At 47.9% G+C, this 21,392-nt stretch overlaps 1 protein-coding gene across 2 annotated transcripts in view; it reads right to left on the bottom strand.

Moving 5' to 3' along the window:
* Positions 1-2,898: 2,898 nt before the first annotated feature.
* ULK1 (unc-51 like autophagy activating kinase 1) overlaps positions 2,899-21,392 on the bottom strand; it is a 111,202-nt gene continuing 92,708 nt past the window's right edge. For both annotated transcript variants that reach the window (XM_083418178.1, XM_083418179.1), the window contains 8 exons: positions 19,639-19,742; positions 18,821-18,964; positions 17,798-17,985; positions 14,023-14,201; positions 13,769-13,887; positions 11,175-11,332; positions 9,853-9,988; positions 2,899-7,547 (listed from right to left, as the gene is read on the bottom strand). In XM_083418178.1, the coding sequence (XP_083274304.1) occupies positions 7,492-7,547; positions 9,853-9,988; positions 11,175-11,332; positions 13,769-13,887; positions 14,023-14,201; positions 17,798-17,985; positions 18,821-18,964; positions 19,639-19,742 (1,084 nt within the window). In that variant the 3' untranslated portion in view covers positions 2,899-7,491. The remainder of the gene's footprint in view (positions 7,548-9,852; positions 9,989-11,174; positions 11,333-13,768; positions 13,888-14,022; positions 14,202-17,797; positions 17,986-18,820; positions 18,965-19,638; positions 19,743-21,392) is intronic.

Below are 21,392 nucleotides of genomic sequence, written 5' to 3' on the forward strand. Positions count from 1 at the left end.
AAATTTACTTTTGTACAGTAGGATAGTTCAGAGGTCAGAAAGCTTTTTCAGCCGTGGGCCAGTCAACCATCTCTCAGACCATGTGGTGGGCCGGAATGTACAGTGGTACCTCGGGTTAAGTACTTAATTCGTTCCGGAGGCCCGTACTTAACCTGAAACTGTTCTTAACCTGAGGTACCACTTTAGCTAATGGGGCCTCCTGCCACCGCCGCGCCGCCGGAGCACGATTTCTGTTCTCATCCTGAAGCAAAGTTCTTAACCTGAAGCACTATTTCTGGGTTAGCGGAGTCTGTAACCTGAAGCGTATGTAACCTGAAGTGTATGTAACCCAAGGTACCACAGTATTTTTTTTTGGGGGGGGGGAGGACGACAACGAATGAATCCCTATGCCCCACAAATAACCCAGAGATGCATTTTAAATAAAAGCACACATTCTACTCATGTAAAAACACCAGGCAGGCCCCAATAATAACCCAGAGACGCATTTTAAATAAAAGGATGCATTCTAGTCATGTAAAAACATCCTGATTCCCGGACCATTTGCGGCCAGATTGAGAAGGCAATTGGGTCGCATCCAGCCCCCGAGCCTTAGGTTGCCTACCCTGGCAATAGTTTATACACACCCCTCTCTATCCATCATCCAGGCAAGTCAGGTATTACCAGGGTTCATTCTAGCCTGGCAAAGCACTCAAGGAGGGTGCAAAGCAGTACTGGGGAGGGGTGTGCCCTGGGGAGAGTCTCGAGGGCCAGATTGGGAGGCCTGAGGGGCCACCTTTGGACCCTGAAACTGAGGTCCCCCACCCCCTTGCTATAAAAGCATACTATTGATATGCAGCTTTTGCACACAAAGAAACAACTGGGGGGCTGGGGGGGGGAATCCCTCTTGCAGGTGAAGAGGGGTCCTGGGGTCAAGACCCAAGAGTCTTCTTGTCCAACTCTGTGCAATGCAGGAATCCTGCCCACAGGATTGGACTTGAACCACCAACCTTCTGGTTAAAAGGCAGGTGCACTGACGTATTGCGCCACAGGCTAAAAGGTGAGAGGAGACAAGGGTATAAAATTGTGCACGGCATGGTGAAAGAGACAGAAAAGAGGGTTTTTTTTCCTCCCTCATGAAACTAGAACAGGGGTCAGCAAACTTTTTTAGCAAGGGGCCAGTTCACCACCCCTCAGACCTTGTGGTGGGCTGAATTGCATGTATGCATGTGTGTGCGCACGCGCGCACACACACACAGTGGAGGAAACGCACGGCACATGAAAACGACAAGCCTAAGGTTACCAGATGTCCCCGTTTCCCGGGACAGTCCTCAGATTTACAAATCAGTCCCCATACAAAATCCTATCACTCCTACTGAAGTTGAAAAGTGTCCCCGGGTTCATTGGGAAAAAAATCTGGTAACCTTAGACAAGCCTCTTCTTTACTCCAGATTTCTTCCCACACTTCTGAAGGGGAAACGTTTGCTTAGGTTTTCAAGCCAAACAGGCTCCCGTTCTGAGATTCCCGGCAAACTTCTCAGGCCTCCTCCATCGCAGCTAAGCTGCCCCAGAGGTCAGATTGTACGTCAGCTTGGGTCTGCAGAAATGTGTGGGGTTGAATTGTACACATTTCTCACTGATTTTATTCAGCCTTGGCCAAGGGAAAGCACTTTTACAGATGACAACAATGATGACAGGCTGCATCCAGAGTACCCAAAAAGCTGTTATCCGATTGACATCATTTAAACCAGAGGTGCTCCCATATTAAGAGGCAATTTCTGATAAGCTATTGGCATAATACACCCATGTAGAAGATCACTTTAGAATTTTAATGGGGGTGAGGGTTATACAAAATTACAGTGGTACCTCGCAAGACGAATGCCTCGGAAGACGAAAAACTCGCAAGACGAAAGAGTTTTTCGTTTTCTGAGGTGCTTCGCAAGACAGATTTCCCTATGCGCTTGCTTCGCAAGACGAAACGGCCCTGCCTCTCGTGTCATGGCGACGCGCACTGCACGCACGCACACTCGCGCCTGCGATCAAGCGAACAGGACGTCGCTGGCTGACCGTGCCCACTAAGCGGCTGCGGCGAGGCAGCTCGCGGAGGAGCGGTTTGTTCCCCCCCCCGCTTCCCCGCTCCTCTGGCTCCCTCCCACCTTCCCGCTGACGGTTGGTGCCTTGCGCCGCTGCCCCCCCCCTCACGCGCTCCCCTCAGAGAGCCGTTGCTGCCAGCGCCTCTCTCTCCCTCAGGTGAAGAGGATGGTGGCGGTTCCGCCGAGTCGCGCTCCTGAGCCCCGCCGCCCTCCAGCAGCCGCGTCGCACGGTGGCCACAACGCGGGTGAGTCTGAGGTACCGGCTGCGGCAGCAGAGACCTCCTCCCTGCCTCAGGAAAGCGCCCTGAGGCACCCGGCTGCGCTTTTGGTGCGGACACCAGGCCTGCTCCCGGGGCACCGATTGAACGGGGGAGCCGCGCCGGCCCCTCTCGCCTTTCTCCTACTGCCGCCAGCAGCATTCCTCCTCCGGAGTCTCCTCTTCTGTGCCACGCTCGCTGCAAAGTCAGTCAGCCCATGAATTAACGTCCTGCTTCTCCCCGCCCCTCCCCGCCGTTGTCAGTGTTTAAATGCAGTGGTGCTTCGCAAGACGAAAAAACTCGTAGAACGAAAAAACTCGCAGAACGAATTAATTTCGTCTTGCGAGGCACCACTGTATATAAAAATGAAACATTAGCTTATGAGCATTTCCTAGATCCAGACTTGACAGGGTGTTGGTGTAACCTCCCAGAAAAGATTTAAAGGGGAGCTAGCTAGTTCCTTTGGGCATCTCAAAGTCCTCATGCTAGTGTAGCTGGACACGTGTTTTAGAAAACATCCCTTTTTTGTGAACAGATGGAAAGGTACAGTAGCAGTCCTCGCACAAAGAACGAACAATTAAAAATCAGTTTATTTTCTTAAGTCGGCATTGTACAATTTAAAGCAAGAACGAACAAAAAAAGAGTCACACAACATGAAATTTTAAAAAATAACAACCAACAAAAGTTATCAAGCATAACCATGTGGGGGGAAAAACCCCATACAGCACACTTTCTCACATACACGTTATCAGGGCTGAGGTTCCTTGAAATCTAGTGAGGACGCTACATACGGGACGCTGAGACAGTAACAAATCCATGAATGAGAGTGAATAGACTGGATTAGCCACTTCTGCTTGGTTTCCTTGCTCTCTTTCCCAAACCTCTCTTCTATTCCTTGAACAAAGCAATAAATACTAGTTTTCCCACCAAAAGCAAAACAAAAGCACACAAACACAAACCCACCCACCTGACGTTTCATGCTTGCGTGCAGTTTTAAGATTGAAAAATAATATTAAAATCACCCACATGGTGGCAAAAAGAGATAACTTGCCTCTTACTATTTGTAATCCAAGCGCAGTGGCTAAATTTCAAGTATTGAGGAAAATATATCTATATCTATCATCTATCTATCTATCTATCTATCTATCTATCGAAGTTCTGTAAACCACATAATCTTTTTTTGTGTGTGATGTGAAGGACATGGGGAGAGCAACAAGGATGGTTGTGGACAACTTTTGATACATTCAAGTAACTACGTACAGCTGGAAAGTTAAATGCAGAGCTGGCAGAGAATAGGTGGCTGTGTTAAACCCCACGGCTTTGGAAAGCTGGCTTCTAAATAACTGCCTTTCAGAAACAGCTGGGAAGGAAAAGGTAAGTGTCTTTGCGAAGCCAACCTTGGAGCAAAGCTACTGGCTTGAGTACTGGGGAGTCCGGAAGAGCAAGAAGCGATGGCTGGGGTGATGGGACCCTCTCCTAGGTCTGTGGGTCCCTATGCAGGAGGGTGAGCCCAATGGAATTAAGCTTGGCAGCCCCTACAAGGGCCTGGGTGCCTGGCACTGACTGGAGGAAAGATGGGAGCAGGCCTGAGCAGGCGAGGACCACAGCAGCTTCTCAAGGATCCTCCATGCTGGCACTGGGCCTGGTTCACAAGCATCTCCAGTGGTGTGAACCAATTTCTTTCTCTTAAGGCTGCCATGCTGTTATGGTTCCGCTTGTCTGTTTCGCTCTCACCTGGGTCCAGTGGACCTTTTTCTACAGAACCAACTCCAAGGCTCTCAGAGATCTCGTCGCAAGGTATGTAAGAGGGTCGGCTGATTAGGGGTGCAGTGTTTAGTCAAGCAGCTAGATGCACGGCTTGAAAACCTCTTGATCGACTGGGAAAAAGCACCCTCAAATTCACTGGGCAACACGGGTTATTATTATTATTATTATTATTATTATTATTTTTAAAGTTCTTCTAAAAATTTGAAGAGCATGCATTTTCTAAGATGGTGCTGATTGCAACACACACACACACACACACACACACGTACAACTGCCATCCTATTTATATGGAAACAGATGCAAATTCAGATGAATGGTTTAAAACTCAATTTACCAAGCAATAGCTTGGGACGACTTGAAATGCCCAGCATTAGCAGCCTATGTTTTTGCGAGAAAAACAGAATTATCAGGCAGTGGGGAAACATGAGAACCTGGGAAAGGATACAAATGATAGAAGTAGGAACGAAGGAAGAAAGAAACACATCATGGGGGTGATTTGAGTCTCTGCTTTTATCTACTGGTTCTGTTCCCCCAATCTGTCTCTGGTATTGTTGCAGGCACTCGTCGTGACCAGTTTTGTTAATATTTTGTTTGGCAGGCAGGCGTCAGAATGAATGGAGCCCGAGAGGTGTGTGTGTGTGTGTGTGTGTGTGTGTGTGTGTGTGTGCACATGCACATTTGCATGCTACGGTGATGACTGTGGCATTGCCAAAAAGATAAAATGCACTGCCAACCGTACCAAACCCAATAGGGCAATAGACGACATAACATTTGCATGGGGTAATATACATGCAAATCCAGAAATGATTAATTTAAATAGAAATACAATACGGGTCTCACAATAACAGGGAAGATGGTGCCCAAGTGGCCCATTTGCTGTTGGGAGACAACTTGCGAGGCCTTTGATCTCCTTTCTGCCCCTGGCAGTCCTTGCAAAGGAGGACGGGGGGGGGTCATCCTACGTTGAAATGCTTCGCGTAGGATTCCTACTACATGCATTGCCAAGCTAAGGAAATACTTGTAGGTGCACAGTAACACCCTAAGGAACTTCAAATCCAACTCGGGGTGTGTGTGTGTGGAATACTACAGGGTGAATCGTACCAGCCTAGAACCCCGTTCACAAGCAACCACCAGCTCCATAACAATAAAGTGACAAGCCTTTATGAAACTGGTCTCATATCAGAAGGACAGAGGATCTTTCCTTTGTGCTAGGCACTGCTGAGTTGCCATAGAAGCGGAAGATAAGAGAAGCCATGCTGAAGGGCTGGGGCAAGCGACAGATTCCATCAAAATGTGCTGATTGAACACATGCAGGGGTGAGTGTGAGAAATGATTCCCCACCCAGTGGGCGACACCTATTGCAAGGCGCTTTGAAACAGGGTTTCCAAAGTCAGTACGGCTGTCCCTTACATATTTTCAGGGGGATACACACAAGTGATAAAAAGCGAACCATGTGCAAATAGATATACTTGACCCACTCTTTGAAAAACAAAACCAAACAAAAGCCTGAAATCCAGGTTTTGTTTGCCAAGGATGCTTTCTTGCCCAGCACAGACAAAATACAGCTGCAAACTGGATCAGTTGCATTAAAACCATGCACAAGGGCCGGGGGGCAGGGAGTGAAGGACGTCACTCAAAAAAGGTAGCCTATCAGGCATTTGCTTGCAGCCACAACACCCCCTAGCCTAAATGAACACACACAAAGCACAGCCCTACACAAAACACACACACAGTGTGTGCCTCCTCTTTCTCTATGGCTGCTTAGTCGCCTTAAATCGAGGTGGGGAAGAGAGAGAAAACTTTGAAGAGGTTAACAACAACAGCCCAAAAAAAGGGGGGATTTGTTTTTATAAACAATGGAGGGGGCAGGAATGAAGCATCTCATCCTTGAGTTTCCAAAAAACTTGGACCTCCAAACAGCACATCCGTTTTTTTAAAAAGGAAAAGACAAAATGGTACTGAATTTTTTTTCAGGCTAGCGCCGCTGGTCATGAAAAGGACATAGACTGCTTGATTGTTAATTTTCTTTTTCTCCTCACAAGCATAAAATACAGTACAGTTAACACATAGAGTGACATTATATATTATATACCATATACATATTAATATATATCAGCGTGGTAATATATATGAATATGTATACACACGCGCACAAAAACACATACACACTTGTAGTGCAATTTCTTTTAAAACAACCACAACAACCACCCAACAGACAAACAACAAAACAACGCGTGAGGCAATGGGAGGGCAGGCGAAAGGCAGGGGAACAGCATTCCTAGAAGTTGCGACGTTTTTGGATCACTGCGGGGCTGCCAAGTATCCAAAGCTCAGGTTCATGTTGTCCGTAAAGTGCTCCTTTGATTCACAAAGCTAGTATGCGTGTTATGTGTGTTTTTCTTATATTGCTTCCCACCCTTCTGGGAGGAGGGATTGCTTATCTGGGCAACAGCCAAGAGCAGCACAGATGCTTTCTCATGCTTAGACGCAGGCCATGGGAGGAGAGAGGGCTGCAGGCATGCATCTATTGAACGACTCCCTTTTGGGCGAAGAAAAAACATTTTGGCTGCTTGAGACCAAAGCAAGAGAGTTTGGAGTCCAAGTCCCAGTGCTCCAGTCTGGATAGACAAGCTCTCTTTAGCTCTGCCCATGTGTCCACGTAGGAAATGAGGAACGGCTTCCCAACCCAAAACCACCCTGCTTCTGTCTGTCATGTAGGTGAGGGACTCTGAACTCAAGATTTCCAGCATTGCAGCGGGGGAAAAATAACGTAAGAAGCCCCATTTTCTCAGAGCAAGGTGAGCTTCTGGCTTCCACGCCGGCCACATAACCGCTGTTGCTCTTCCCGTACGGCAAGCAATGAGAGGCGTAGTAGGAACAGTGCTCCCAAATGATTGGCTATCAGCAGACGAGGGCTTGGATTGCAGAAGTGGCCAACAGGGACATTCCCCCTTCTGGATAAATCTCTTTCATTCCAAGAGCAGAAAAGTCTGGATCATTCACCGCCAGCAGTGGATCTCAATGCTCCAGGCAAGGCCAGTTCAGCAGCAACCCTGCTCTCTGAAAACAGGCATGAAAGGAGGGCTTTTTCCTCCTTCTTTTTCACCCAGCTGTTTCCCACCAGATGGTGAGTTGGGGCAAGGGGAACGAGCCTTCCGTATCAACAACCATCTTTCCCCGGTTTGTATTGTGGCCACACACACACACACAAAAAGATTGTAGCAATTCCATGTCCGACCCAGGGGAAGTTCTCCTCGAAGGATGCCAAAACAGGGAAACAGCCATGGACGTCCGATAAATTCGTTGCCGACGGGCTTGCTCATACAGTGCTTTGCCATCTTGGTAGCAGGTGCTTAGAGACGGAAAATGATCACCTGCAGAGTTAAGGGCTATTTTCCTCATGCACAGATGCCAGATAGTAGAGCCGACAGCCGGCGTTCAATACACATTTTACCTGGAAAGAGAAAGGAAATGGGGAAAATGAGATTTTTTGGGGGGTCAGCTGTCCTTGCAGCAACACCAATATCGTGCTTGTTCACACACAACACTAAGCCATGGTTTGGCACAGCTGTCTCAATCTCTGTGCCCCCCAGACATGGTTGGAGTCCTCTCCCCATCTACCTTGACCATTAGCCATGTTTGCTGGAGGTAACGGGAGCTGGAAGTAGAACATCAGGAGGGCACCACACTGAGGAAGGCTGGTTTGAGCATCATCTGCAAGAGCTTTTGGGAGCCTGAGCAAAAGTTTGGACTTGAGCACTCTCAGTTTCACTTTCCCCAATTACTGGTTTGCCGTGATGTGCAAACCAAGACTTGTAGTTTAAGGTAAACTCTAGTTTGCTGAATTAGACAGCTTTGTAACTCATAGCTCGAAGGTGGCTTCTTTTGCAATTGCATGCATTTGGAATCATGAAATCCTGGTTCATATCTAATGATAAAGCCAGGAATCAAGACAAGTGAAACAGAATATTGCTTTATTCCTTGTCTCAGCTGCACAGATGTTGGGGGTGGGGAGTTTAGCATTATTGGTGAACCAGGCAAGCATATGGATGGATGGATGTACAATCCACACTTTTATAAACATACTTCAAGACAGAGTAAAATGTAAAGGTAAAGGACCCCTGGATGGTTAAGTCCATTCAAAGATGACTATGGGGTGTGGCGCTCATCTCGCTTTCAGGCCGAGGGAGCCGGCGTTTGTCCACAGGCAACTTTCCAGGTCATGTGACCAGCATGACTCAACTGCTTCTGGCGCAACAGGACACCAGAGCGCACGGAAACCAAGTGCACGGAAACGCCGTTTACCTTCCTGTTGCAGCAGTACCTATTTATCTATTCGTGCTGGAATGCTTTCGAACTGCTAGGTTGGCAGTAGCTGGGATAGAGCAATGGGGGCTCACCCCATCGTGGGGATTCGAACCGCCAACCTTAATATTGACAAGCCCAAAAGGCTCAGTGGTTTAGACAACACCACTCGTGTCCAACATCAACACATTGAGTACAACACACAATAAAACCAGCATAAAACCACCAACAGATGGCTGATTGGCTAAAAACTGATGTTCTAATGAAAGGAGGGGTTGGTTCCTGCTGAATCATTGCTGACAGCGAGTTTCACGGTGCACAACCTGCCACGTTAAAGGCTTGGTCCCTAGTGACAGCCAACAGAACCTCAGGGATGCGGGGAACCATCAGAAGGGCTCCACCAGATGATCTCAGTGATTGAGGTGGAACATAAGAAATCAATCCCTAAGGTGTGTGGAGCAGTGGCGTAGCGTGGGGGGTGCAGGGGGGGCCGGCTGCACCGGGCACAACATCTGGGGGGGGGCGCGCTCGCACTCGCAGCTCTCTGCCCCTACCTGGCTCACTCACTCTCTCTCACTGCAGTGCTGGCTGTGTGAATCCGATCCGAGCCACCAGGTCGCCGCCCACTGTGGAGGGGAGGGTGCCAGGCGTGCGGTGCGGTGCGGAGAGAGAGCGAGTGACTATCTGGGGGAGGGACAGTGCAGCGGGGGGGGGGGGGGGCGCAAATTACTTGCCTTGCCCAGGGTTAGGGGGCCCAAATTACTTGCCTTGCCCCGGGTGCTGACTGTAACACTGACAACCCACGCTACGCCACTGGTGTGGAGTTGATTAGAATAAAGTAGAAGCTGAAATGTAACAACCAAGACTGCCCTGGGATGAAGTCCAAGGGGCCTTCTGAGCAGGTAGCTAGAGGACTGCACTGTAAAGGTGTCACGAGGTTATGAAATTTCCTTGCATTACACTAACCTGAACTCTGATGTGCCTCCAAGCTGGGGAATTACAGATTCTTCTTCATTGGTGGTTTTTAGGCAGAGGCTGCCTGGCCATCTGCCGGGGTTTTTTAACGTTGGACTAGATGAGCCTTTAGTTCCCTTCCCAACAATTCTACGGTTCATTTGATTTTCTACTGTCCTGCTCTTTTATTGTTCTTCCCATTTGCTCTGCCTATGATCCACTCACTCCACCTGCATTCTCATTTAAGCTAGGAGAATTTAACGTAGAATTGTTTGCTGTGCCTTTTAGTTTTTCAGCTCCTCAGAGTCTCCCCTCTGTTATAGATGCGCCTGCACAAGCACTGCTTTTCTTTTTTAAAAAAACCATATGCAGGAAAAGAAGCAAGATGATTTCTGAGCAGTGCTTTACCAATTAGCTTCAGGGAACGCCCCACAAAAATAATACGGATGGCATGGCCATATTGTACCATCACATCTATACTTTTTTACCATGATCCTTACATTTATTAATGTTCTCAATGTCGCCTTGCTCAGTAATGATGTTCAAGAGCCCCTCCATGAGCAGCAGTGCCTTGTGGTATCGCTGTGCACAATCTTCCCTGTGATGAAACATCTCATCCAGCGCTGCTGCCTGAACCTGGAAAGAGAATGCCTCCTGTGATTACTCTGCCAGCAAATATAATGCTTGTGCAACTCTGCCTCAACAGACTGGATTTGCACATAAGCAAAGATTCACACACACACACACACGCACACACACACGCACCCCGCATTGCATGGCTGCTGAAAAGCTTAGTATGCATTTTCACATTGCCCTCTTAATAAGCTCGCATCTCTCTGCTGTGGCTTTCCGACTCCAGTTCGCTGCCAGTAGGGATGGGCAAAAGGGGCTGATTCTGCTGCACTCCTGCAGGAAGATCCTGTGCACTGAGGCATCATGGGGAGCACCACCTGACTATTTCAAACTAGGAACGTGCCTCTCATGTGGATTTTGCCCAAGGAGAGCATCGTCAAAAGGTCTCGGCAGAAAGCAGGAGACTGACAATAGTGGGGAGTTCCTTCTTGTTTTGGCTGCACGGGGGGGGGGGGGGAGATGCAGGACATTCAGAAGAGGCACCCAGAAAGGATGCTTAAAAATATGCTGAAGACAATAGAGGGATGAGAGTAGGGAGACACGGCTGGCACTAGGGATTGGTACAGTTGAGCACCTGCCAAAGCCCAGAGGCTGGTAAAAGTCCCTGAAGAGCATTTTCACTCAGAGCACCCAGGGGGGTTTTCCGTCTAGTTATACTTCCAGTCTCTCTGGGGTACTCTGTGCAAAGAGGACTCTGTGGTTTGAGGGAGTGCAAAAGTCCCAAAGATACGCCAGAGGGATGCAAAGTGACCATCTGATGCTGCCTTATATCTCATCAGGTCACTGGTACATCTAGGCTAGTTCTAGATCTACTGTGTCCATTCCAAGGTTTCCCCAAGTTACTGGAGACTCTTTTATCCCTGTGGGTGCCCAGGATTGATCTGTCTGCATGCATTCTACCACCATGAATACACACAGCCACAAAAGGTGCAAAGAACGCACTCCCAGAGAACTGCGGGGTTCTCTTTCGGTTTGCACGGCCCTTGCTGCTACTGCTACTTAAGGTGCATATGTATTAAACTCTTATTAGGGCCCCTTCGTATCCTGCAAAGAGGTGAGGGGAAATGCTGCTTGCCAGGGGGTTGGGCTAAGCCCTAGCTCATCCCTAGGGCTCAGCAAATGCCACCATACTAACCCCCAAATACTGCACACATGCAACCCAGTATACATGAGAAGCATTTCGCCCTACCATCTGCACGGCGTGGCTGAAGATGAGCTTCTCGGCGGTGATGCTGTTGATGCGATCCATGAGCTTCTGCTTGTCCAATAACCACCTCTGCAACCTCATGTTCAGGCAATGGCAGGAGGAAACACTGGATTTATACAGATCGTTGAGCTTCCTCACAACTAGGAGAAGGAGAAGAAGAAGGGGTGGATGACACTACTTTACAGGACGGCTTCCGCTTCTGGCCACTCCTTATCCACATCAACAGTCTCTCGCCACAGTGTTTGCAAAGGGTGACCCACACCAACATTGTCAACCGACTGCCCATCATTTGCCCAACATTTGATGGAGGTTTGGGGAACTGGCTTATTGGGGAACTGGCTTCCAATTGGCGCATCTGAAGGACTCCCAGGTGCCTGAGCCTATCTAAGCACTGAGATTCTCAGAGGCCCTTCTTTGAGTGACCTCACTGTCCCAGGTACAGCATGTGACATCTGGGGAGAGGGCTACTTCAATGATGATGATAATGATACCCTATTTATGAGATGCCTTCCATAAAGAGGTTGGTCCATCAGGTGTCTCCTCTCTTAAATTCTAGGGACCTTTCAACTTGCCTTGAGATGATGATGATGATGATGATCAACAGCAGATGTTCATTTTATTTGCTGTGGTTTATTATCTGTGGTTTATTATTTGCTGTGGTTTATTACCTTACCTCTGCTGCAGCTGCTAATAAAAATAAAAATGCTGCTAAGTTCCCCCCTCCCCCCATTTGAGGTTTCTTAACACAAGCCTTTCTTGTGTGCAGCTTTGGAAGCATAATTTAAAACTAAGAATGGGGCTGTGCAATCTTGAAATATCATCAACAACAACATCATCATTTTATTTGTATGCACAAGCAGAATCTTCTTCCACGGCAGAACCCAGACAGTTGCAGCGAGGAATAAGCCTTTTCAGCCATAAACTCTTCCAAGATTTGTCCCCCTGCCCACTCCCAACAGCCAGTCAGCATTCTGTGGCCAAAATTCTTTGCTTGCCCTATCCTCATTGGGCCAACTCAGGGTTACTGCTGAAGCCTGCCCTCCACAAAGACTTCTGATACGTATGCAAAGCACTGAGTTCCCCAAGCTCACCAATACCCCTAGTCTTGTGCCCTAGATGGTGCTGTAATACGATGCTTACGTATATGTAAACATCATTCCTTTCTGTGGACTCTGCTTTTGCCTCCAGTACCCGCAGAGGATCTCCTGCCAAGGAACAGAATGATTCAGCCTGCTGAGTGACTGTGTGTTATTTAACAGCAGAGGCACAACATGTAATTATTAAGTTGCACCCACATCAATTATCGTTAAGCCCTTGCACATAGCTAAGAGCTGAAACATTCAGATCAGGCGACGTGTTTTCCAGACGGGCAACTGGAATACATGTGGAGACCCGTAGCACCGATCACATTTTACAGAGTGCAAAACACAGAGCAAAACAGTGCTGTCCCTAATTTGAGAGAGATAGAGGAAGATAAAAACAAGTACGCACAGGACAGATTGATCTTGTATGCTTGGCTAACTCAATTTTCACTTCACCCTGGAATGTAATAGCAGGGGGGCCGGGGGAGAAAGAAGTAGGACCTCTCTGAGCATTGCCTGAATACTGCTCAAACTGGCAGTACCTCTCTGGAGTCTCAGGCAAGGGTCTGTCATCCTCTGCAACTAGATGCTTTTAATTTCAGGTGCCGGGGACCTTCGGCACGCAAAGCCTGGACCACCTAAACACCACCTCTTGTCACACTGTGGTTGACATCGCCACCTGTCTGCGGCCAAGCAAACTGCAGCATGACAACACACTTGTGTTTTATTATATGTAACAAATGCATCAGTTCTGATGGCACAAGAGTTGACAGTGATGAACACGTCCTCTCAATACAAACAAACCACTTTCTCTCTCTTGATGCCTGTCTGTTTTATGCCTTATTTTGTTTTGGCAAGTTGTCATTTTGTATTTGTATGATAGCTCAGGGTTTCAAAAGCCGGAAGTGGCCAAGGCCTCTCGGGACCTCTGAGAAGGGGGTGGGGGCTGGACATGGATCAATGCCATCACTGGATGCAAGGATTATTTTTCTGAGCAGGTATTGCTCGCTCCAAAGGTGAGAGAAAGGGACAATTCTAACAGTATCACAGGAGATAGATGCTAAAAATATGGGGGCATAGCAAGCTAACAGAAGTGTGATTAAAGAATGAAAACATAAGATGTGTATACTAAGTCTGTGAAAGTGAATAAATAAAAAAAATTTAAAAGAGAAGTGGGTTGCAGCCTATGGTAGTCTTAATCAGAGTCGACTCATAGCTGTTCGACAGTGGAATTTGCTGCCAAGGAGTGTGGTGGAGTCTCCTTCTTTGGAGGTCTTTAAGCAGAGGATTGACAACCATATGTCAGGAGCGCTCTGATGGTGTTTCCTGCTTGGCAGGGGGTTGGACTCGATGGCCCTTGTGGTCTCTTCCAACTCTATGATTCTATGATTCTATTACTAATTTTAGTGGGTCCAACCTAAGTAGGACTACCATGGGATACAACCCACAATCAGGAATCCCCCTGTGTGTGTGCATTTGAAGAAGAGTGCTTACTTTGTTTGACGGTGGAGGAGAGGCACAACTTGCCAGCCCGGATCTGGTCTATGGCCATCTGCAGGCCTGCGGACAGCAACTCTGCTACTTTCAAGTACAGCACCAACTGTTCTGCATAGCTGAAAAAAGGAAGCACCAGCAGATTAATGGAGCTGCCATCCACACAGCTGCAGAGGAAGATGCACAAAGCTGCTTTGAGCCCAAGCCAGGCCATCGCAGTTCTCTCGGGGACCTCCCCAAACATCACCCTTTACCTCCATTCTTTGCTAAGCAGGCTGATCTGGTCAGCCACGACGCTTTCCTGGAGCTGGTACTCGGAGGCCACCGAGCTGCTCATCTCGCTGGTGTTCCCTTTGACGGCCGCTATCTCCATCACGTAGTGGACAAAGGCCAGGGTGAACCGCAGGCTGCGAAGGATGTCCGTGTGCTCTTGCTGTAATCGGGGAGACAAAGGGAGGTGAGGTTTCGTTAGCAAGCCAGCTCTAGAATGCAGAAAGCAGCAGATTCACAGAAAGACCAACGTCTTGTCCTAGGCTGTGAGCTTTACACTACGGGTGGGCAACCTTTCCCCTGTCGAGGGCTGCATGCCCTTGGGAATCATCGGGGGGGGGGGGGGCTCCAGCAGGCCTTCTCTCCCTCAACCTCCACCTGGCATCAGGCTGTCTCGCTGGGACAGCACGGAAGCGGGCCTCCTTCCATCAGCACCATTGAAAGACATGCTCCATCAGGTACTTCCTCTGCCCCTGAACTGTTCCTATGCCAGATGGTCATTATTTAATAATCCGCTTTCCCGTGCCTCTTCCCTGCCTGTGCATTTCCCTTTGTGTGCAGTTCTGTTTGTTTGTTTTTTTTGAAGATTGCACTCCTGAGAGCAGCGGCTGTCCTGCTTTAACTGATAGTAAGCCGCTCTGGGAGCCTTTTTGGCTGAAGAGAGGGATACAAATACTCTTAAAAACCCTCCTGCTGCATGGCCTTTAACCAAGCCAGTTGCTCTCTCACTCAGAGTCCAGTACAGACCACAGGCTTCTTTTAATAAACTGGTTTGCATTTAAGATGCCAGAAACATATTTGTTGTTTCTGCTGCTTCATAGGGTTATTGGCAGTGCACTTTTTCTAGAAAAATAGGTGCCGGTACTCATGAAGTTGTTATGGTAAGTGTCACACTTTTTAACAAACAAAAAAGAGGTGCCAGTGCTGAGTACCCCCTAAAAAAAAGAGCACTGGTTATTGGGAAGATAAGTCTGGGGGAAGGGGGAAGAGAGTTAGGAATGCCCCTTTGAGCTCCGAGAAGGAATGGCTGTGGGGGTAAGGCCTATGCCAACACTCTCCGTGGCCACGGTTAAGAAAAGTGGAAGGAAGAGGCAGGATGGGTGGAAAACATGAACGTATGCTCCCAGGGCTCCCAACGCAGCTCTACAGGTGAAACTCGAAAAATTAGAATATCGTGGAAAAGTTCATTTATTTCAGTACGCCATAATCATCACAATTATAACAAATAAAGGCTTGACATATCTCGCTTTGCGTGTCATGAGTCTATCTCATATATTAGTTTCACCTTTTAAGTTGAATTACTGAAATATATGAACTTTTCCATGATATTCTAATTTTTCAAGTTTCACTTGTAGTTCAAGGGGAGCCACAGGTGAGGAACATTCCCATGGCTCCCACTGTGGTTCTCATTCAGAGGGAGCCGGTGCCAAATCAGCAGCTGCCTTTACTGGCCTGCCCAGTCACGGAATTAATGACTTTAAAAATTAAAAAAACTGGGATTCAGACTTGTGCAGAGCCTGTGTTTGCACAGCTCTGTAGAAACTGCTGAGAGTCTATAAATAGAGATGAAACAGTGACCTACTTTCCTTCCACTGCCCCCTCCCCCCTCTTCTCCCTCCCATCGCTTTCATCTAGGTGCACATTTGCCAGAGGTTTTCGTTCAATTCACATATAAAAGGAGTGGGTGGGAGGGCTTGAAGTCTTTGAGCTCAACAGCAACCTGAACCAAGTTTTTTTTTGGGTTGGAATCCCATCTCTCTGAGCACCGACACAGCCAACCACATGGGTTTTGTTTTCATCTGTCTCCTTTGCACACTCAGGAGATAGCAGCTTGGAACATGGAGAACCAACTCTTCGGCCAGGATTGCTGGTTATTTTTAAACACGCGTGCAGCTTTGCAGACAATGCGAAAGAGCAGACCTGACTCAAGAACTGGAAATGGTAAAATGCCCTGGTCGCTTGGGGGTGGGGGTGGGAATCAGGCTGCTGTGACTCAAAGAGCTGACATTCAGTCTCCTTCAGAAAGCAGCGGCGCGATCCAAATATCAGGTGTAATTCAAGCTTTCACTACTGACGAGACAGCATTCTGACAACACTCCGCTAACATTTCACTAGGTATTTATTACCTAGCAACGGTCTCAACTTTTACGGTTCAGAGCTTTCAATTCTACTCTCCTTTCCAGATTCGCAGGCTTCCTCTAAAGACATTCTCTTCTTCCTGTATACAGATGGAAAACTGAGGCTGGCTTTATCCCTCAGCGAGCTCCTGGCTTAGTTGAGAGGCTTCCCATAGCCAAACAACAACAACAACAACCCTCCGCTCCATTCATGGGAACACAAGCCCCAATGTGATGCTGTCTTTCCTTCACTGTCCATAGCAACCAAATGAGCCAAGGGAGAGCCTTCTAATAATACAGGAGGGAAGTTTTAAAAAGGCCTCTTTTGCTTGGAAAAGGAAGCAGCTGGGAGTCAAGTGGCAGCAGCATATATCACAAAGATGAATGGAAGGAAAGAAACCGCAAATACATAGTATTCAGTGATAATTAACACTGCACTACACACACACACACACACACACACACACACACACACAGTATTATCCCCAGATGTGGTGCCTAAACAACTTTTGGAACTCCCTCCCACTTGACCTCATTTAACATTTCTAAGCTACAAGTATTGCCTGCAAGTCCTTGGAAGCACAAGTCGATTAATAATAATAATAAATTGTTAACAAACAAACTGGCAGCCATAAAACGATGCCCTAAATGGCAGTGTGCCATAGCAAATCAAATAGAACCATGGAGATCTTGGTTCAAATCCCCATTTGGACACAAAGCTCTTTTAAGTGGCAAATAATTCCCCTAGCCAGGGTTGTAAAGACTGAACAAGACCTCAAAGGGCAAAGATGCTAAATATTCACCTAGATCAGGAACACCGGAAAGCCGTATGGTGGCGGAGGCACTGGAGAGCTTTACAATACAACATCTTAAAGTGGGGTAGCTAGAATCTTTTTTCCAGCAATTGTTTCCATATCTCATGATTTGTGCAGAAGTAGCAAACAGGGAAGGGACGCGGGTGGCGCTGTGGGTAAAACCTCAGCGCCTAGGACTTGCCGATCGCATGGTCGGCGGTTCGAATCCCCGTGGCGGGGTACGCTCCCGTTGTTCGGTCCCAGCGCCTGCCAACCTAGCAGTTCGAAAGCACCCCCGGGTGCAAGTAGATAAATAGGGACCGCTTACTAGCGGGAAGGTAAACGGTGTTCCATGTGCTGCGCTGGCTCGCCAGATGCAGCTTCGTCACACTGGCCACGTGACCCGGAAGTGTCTGCGGACAGCGCTGGCTCCCGGCCTCTAGAGTGAGATGAGCGCACAACCCTAGAGTCTGTCAAGACTGGCCCGTACGGTCAGGGGTACCTTTACCTTTACCTTAGCAAACAGGGACAGGATGGGGAGCTGCTGTGTTGAGCTACGTTAAGGGACTGAAGCCCCACCTCAGCGCTGCTGAACCCCCCCATGACACTGACAACGTATTTTTGTTCTTTTACCTCCCAACAGTCACAAGGACCGGTATTTTGCTTTTAATAAAACCCAGGGTGGCCAAGAATGTTAACTTCCACACCAGGCACCCAAACTGTGTCTGTGCCTGACAAGGTGAGAAATGCGAGGGACACTGATGAACTTGCGGAGGACCAAATGAATTTCCGCCTCGTGTTTTAATCTTGGGTCTCTGGGGTGGGTGGGGAGGTGGGTTTCAACTCACTTCCATGAGTGTCTCCTCCGGTAGCTCGGGTGCCTCAAAGGTGACTGCTCCCTCCAGGTTGGCAGTGATGGGGTCGGCAAAAGTATATCTGACGCCTGATGGGGCTTCGAGCACATCCCCGCCAGCGCTCATGATGAAGTGCCGCCCGCTGAAAGACCCTCCCGAACTGTGAGAGCTAGAAGATCCCACTAAAAGAGTTGAAACAGAGAAGCAAAAAGTTACCTAGACGTGACTCTTCAGGCCAAAGGAGAAAAACAAACAAACACAGTTTAATTTATTGATTCAGATTAAGCTCCAATTTAGGGACGCAGGTGGCGCTGTGGGTAAAACCTCAGTGCCTAGGACTTGCCGATCGTATAGTTGGCGGTTCGAATCCCCGCGGCGGGGTGAGCTCCCGTCTTTCGGTCCCAGCTCCTGCCCACCTAGCAGTTCGAAAGCACCCTTAAGTGCAAGTAGATAAATAGGTACCGCTTTCTAGCGGGAAGGTAAACGACGTTTCCGTGTGCTGCGCTGGTGCTGGCTCGCCAGAGCAGCTTCGTCACGCTGGCCATGTGACCCGGAAGTGTCTCAGGACAGCGCTGGCCCCCGGCCTCTTAAGTGAGATGGGCGCACAACCCTAGAGTCGGACACGACTGGCCCGTACGGGCAGGGGTACCTTTACCTTTTTAAGCTCCAATTTAGGGCTCATCCAGGCTTCCTTTTGTGCTCCAGGGTGTACCCAGAACTTAGTGAAGCTTTTGAGTGGGGCAAATCCCCAGAGCTTCCTTAGATCTCAAAAAATTCACAATTTATTTTAAAAAGGAAGGTGTCTGTATAATTGCTAGCTCAAGATCTGTGACATAACAGGGAAGCAAGTCTGTCAGGCGGCTCAGAGTGTGTGTATGGGCATGTGAGACACTAGATTCCTTGTTCCTAGAATACACACATCCCTGAGTTAGGACACAAAGCCAGGACAGTAACTATGAAGATAATTCCAATTTCCTTCTGGACAGCAGTATCAAGATGGCAGGTAGCACTCATTACCTGAAAACATTCTGGTCCTGGTGGTCTGCGGTGGGGTTGTCCCACTGGGAGGGGAACCAACAGTAAAGACCACTGGGGAAGGACTTGCAGACCCGCCATCCCTGGCCCCAGAGTGTAAGTTTCCTCCACAGACAGCAGAAGGAGCTACGAGGAAAGAACGGCAAAAAAATTGGCTTGAGTTAAGATTTTATGAGAGCCGTAAAAGATATCAAGATAGAAACACAGTCCGCCTAGAAGTTAAGAGTGTTGGTGGGACTAAGGTTCAAATCTCCCAACTAAGCCATGTAGCTCACTGGGTGTTTGAGCCAGTCACTTGCTGTCTCTCAGCTTAGCCTACTTCTCAGGGCTGTGGGAGAGGGTGAGGGAAGAGAACGCTGTGTATAGCTCCTCCAATTCTAGTACAGTGGTGCCTCGCAAGACGAAAAGAATCCGTTCTGTGAGTCTCTTCGTCTAGCGTTTTTTTCGTCTTGCGAAGCAAGCCCATTAACGGATTAGCGCTATTAGCGGTTTAGCGGCTATTAGCAGCTATTAACGGCTTAAGGGATTAGCGGATTAGCTGCTAAAAGGCTATTAGCAGCTTAGTGCCTTAGAAAAAGGGGGTGGGGAGCGAAACCCCCCCCCCCAGGAATCGCAAGACATTTTCGTCTTGCGAAGCAAGCCCATAGAGAAATTCGTCCTGCAAAGCACCTCCAAAACGGAAAACCCTTTCGTCTAGCGGGTTTTCTGTCTTGCGAGGCATTCGTCTTGCGGGGCACCACTGTAACTAAAAAAAGGAGCACAGCAAAAAAGGAACCCCAGAGTTTCCCATCTCCCTGTACCTGTGATTTCCATGGGCTTCTCATTGTTCAAACTGTCATTGCTTCCAGCTTCCCCAAAAGCAGCTTTGAGGAGGAGATCAGTGAGGCGACCGGTGCTGAGCGACCTGGAGGAAGGAGAGAAGCAAGACAAGTGAATGTGAGGGGACGGACAGATGAACGGACGCACAGGTGTTGTGGATTTCTGCTCCCTAATGGCTGGTTGCAGTGAAAAGCGCAGTGGCCTTTAAGGAGGAACAAAAGGCCCCTCTTAGAACAGGCACCCCCAAACTTGGCCCTCCAGCTATTTTGGGACTACAACTCCCATCATCCCTAGCTAACAGGACCAGTGGTCAGGGATGGTGGGAATTGGTAGTCCCAAAACAGCTGGAGGGCCGAGTTTGGGGATGCCTGCTCCTGAACATCAAGCTGGCAGGCCGGGAGGGCTCTACCTAAGGCAAAATGGAGCCCACCTTAGTTGGCAAATGCAAACTGGCTGGCTGGCTGGCTGGGGAGAGCTCTACTGCATGTTTGGAATGGAGCTCAGCCTCAGCCCCCAAGAGGGTAGATTTGCAAGGGTTGCCTCAGACCTGCCAATGAGGCAGCAGATCTGGGTTGCCAACTCGAGGTAATCCATCAGCCTGAGCCAGATGGAAACTGTAGTCCAAAACATCTGAAGGATGCCAGCCTGGAAAAGACCGCTCAATTGTTTTTTTAAAAAAGCCAGTTTCTTGGAGCACAGGTGGGTAATATGCAGCCTCCTTTTATGCAACCCCCCCCCCCACAAAAAGTCCTCCTGAAACCGTCCCGTTCTCCTGTCCTATCAGAGTTCCTCCCTTCCTCTCTATGGTTCCTGGCTTCAAAAAAACTGCTCTCCAGCTATTTTTCCTGGGTAGTTTCAGAACAAATGGAAGCAGAAAGCTCGTCACTTAGTTTTTCGATAACAGTAAACAAAATTGATGTATGTAGTTTTGAAGATGTAAGACAGTTAGTGACAGACTGGCTGCAACACCACCAAGGAGACGATGTGTTGAAAATAGATAAGAAAAATGGATTTAGTACAGAAATTTCAAGGTTTGAAAAGGACTTATTGGAAAATAATGTGAAGTTACTTTCTAAAATGTATAAATTGTTGCTAGAGTGGCATACTAAGGACGAAGAAGTTGAATCAGTAATGATAAAATGGGCACAAGACACTGGGCACAATATTCAATTTTCATCTTGGGGAAAATAATGGAGGGAAGACTTACAATTTACAGTGTGCTTTGCATTGAAGGAAAACTACATGAAAATTATGTATTGGTGGTATTTAACACCTGTAAAACTAGCAAAAATGTATAGAACTGCTTCCAATGTTTGCTGGAAATATGTGGTGGACGTGCAAGATAACTAAAGCATTCTGGGAAATTATTTAAAATGAGCTGAATTTTTAAAAAAATAAATAAAGAGAAAATAAGTTAAGCAGATGAAAAAGAAAGATTGATAATGATAACCACGGAAGGGAGGAGGAAAGTCAAGGGATTCAGAGAATTCGAAATGAGGAGGTGAATAATGTGTGTGAATTTTTGTTATGTAAAACTTAATGATTTATTTATTTTTAATGATGTATGTTTGTTTGTTTCTCCTTGGGAGAAAGGCGATGGCAAACCTAGACAGCATCTTAAAAAGCAGAGACATCACCTTGCCAACAAAGGTCCGTATAGTTAAAGCCATGGTTTTCCCAGTAGTGATGTATGGAAGTGAGAGCTGGACCATAAAGAAGGCTGATCGCCGAAGAA

The sequence above is a fragment of the Podarcis tiliguerta genome (genome assembly GCF_965153285.1).
Source record: "Podarcis tiliguerta genome assembly, chromosome: 16".
Classification (NCBI taxonomy): domain Eukaryota; kingdom Metazoa; phylum Chordata; class Lepidosauria; order Squamata; family Lacertidae; genus Podarcis; species Podarcis tiliguerta.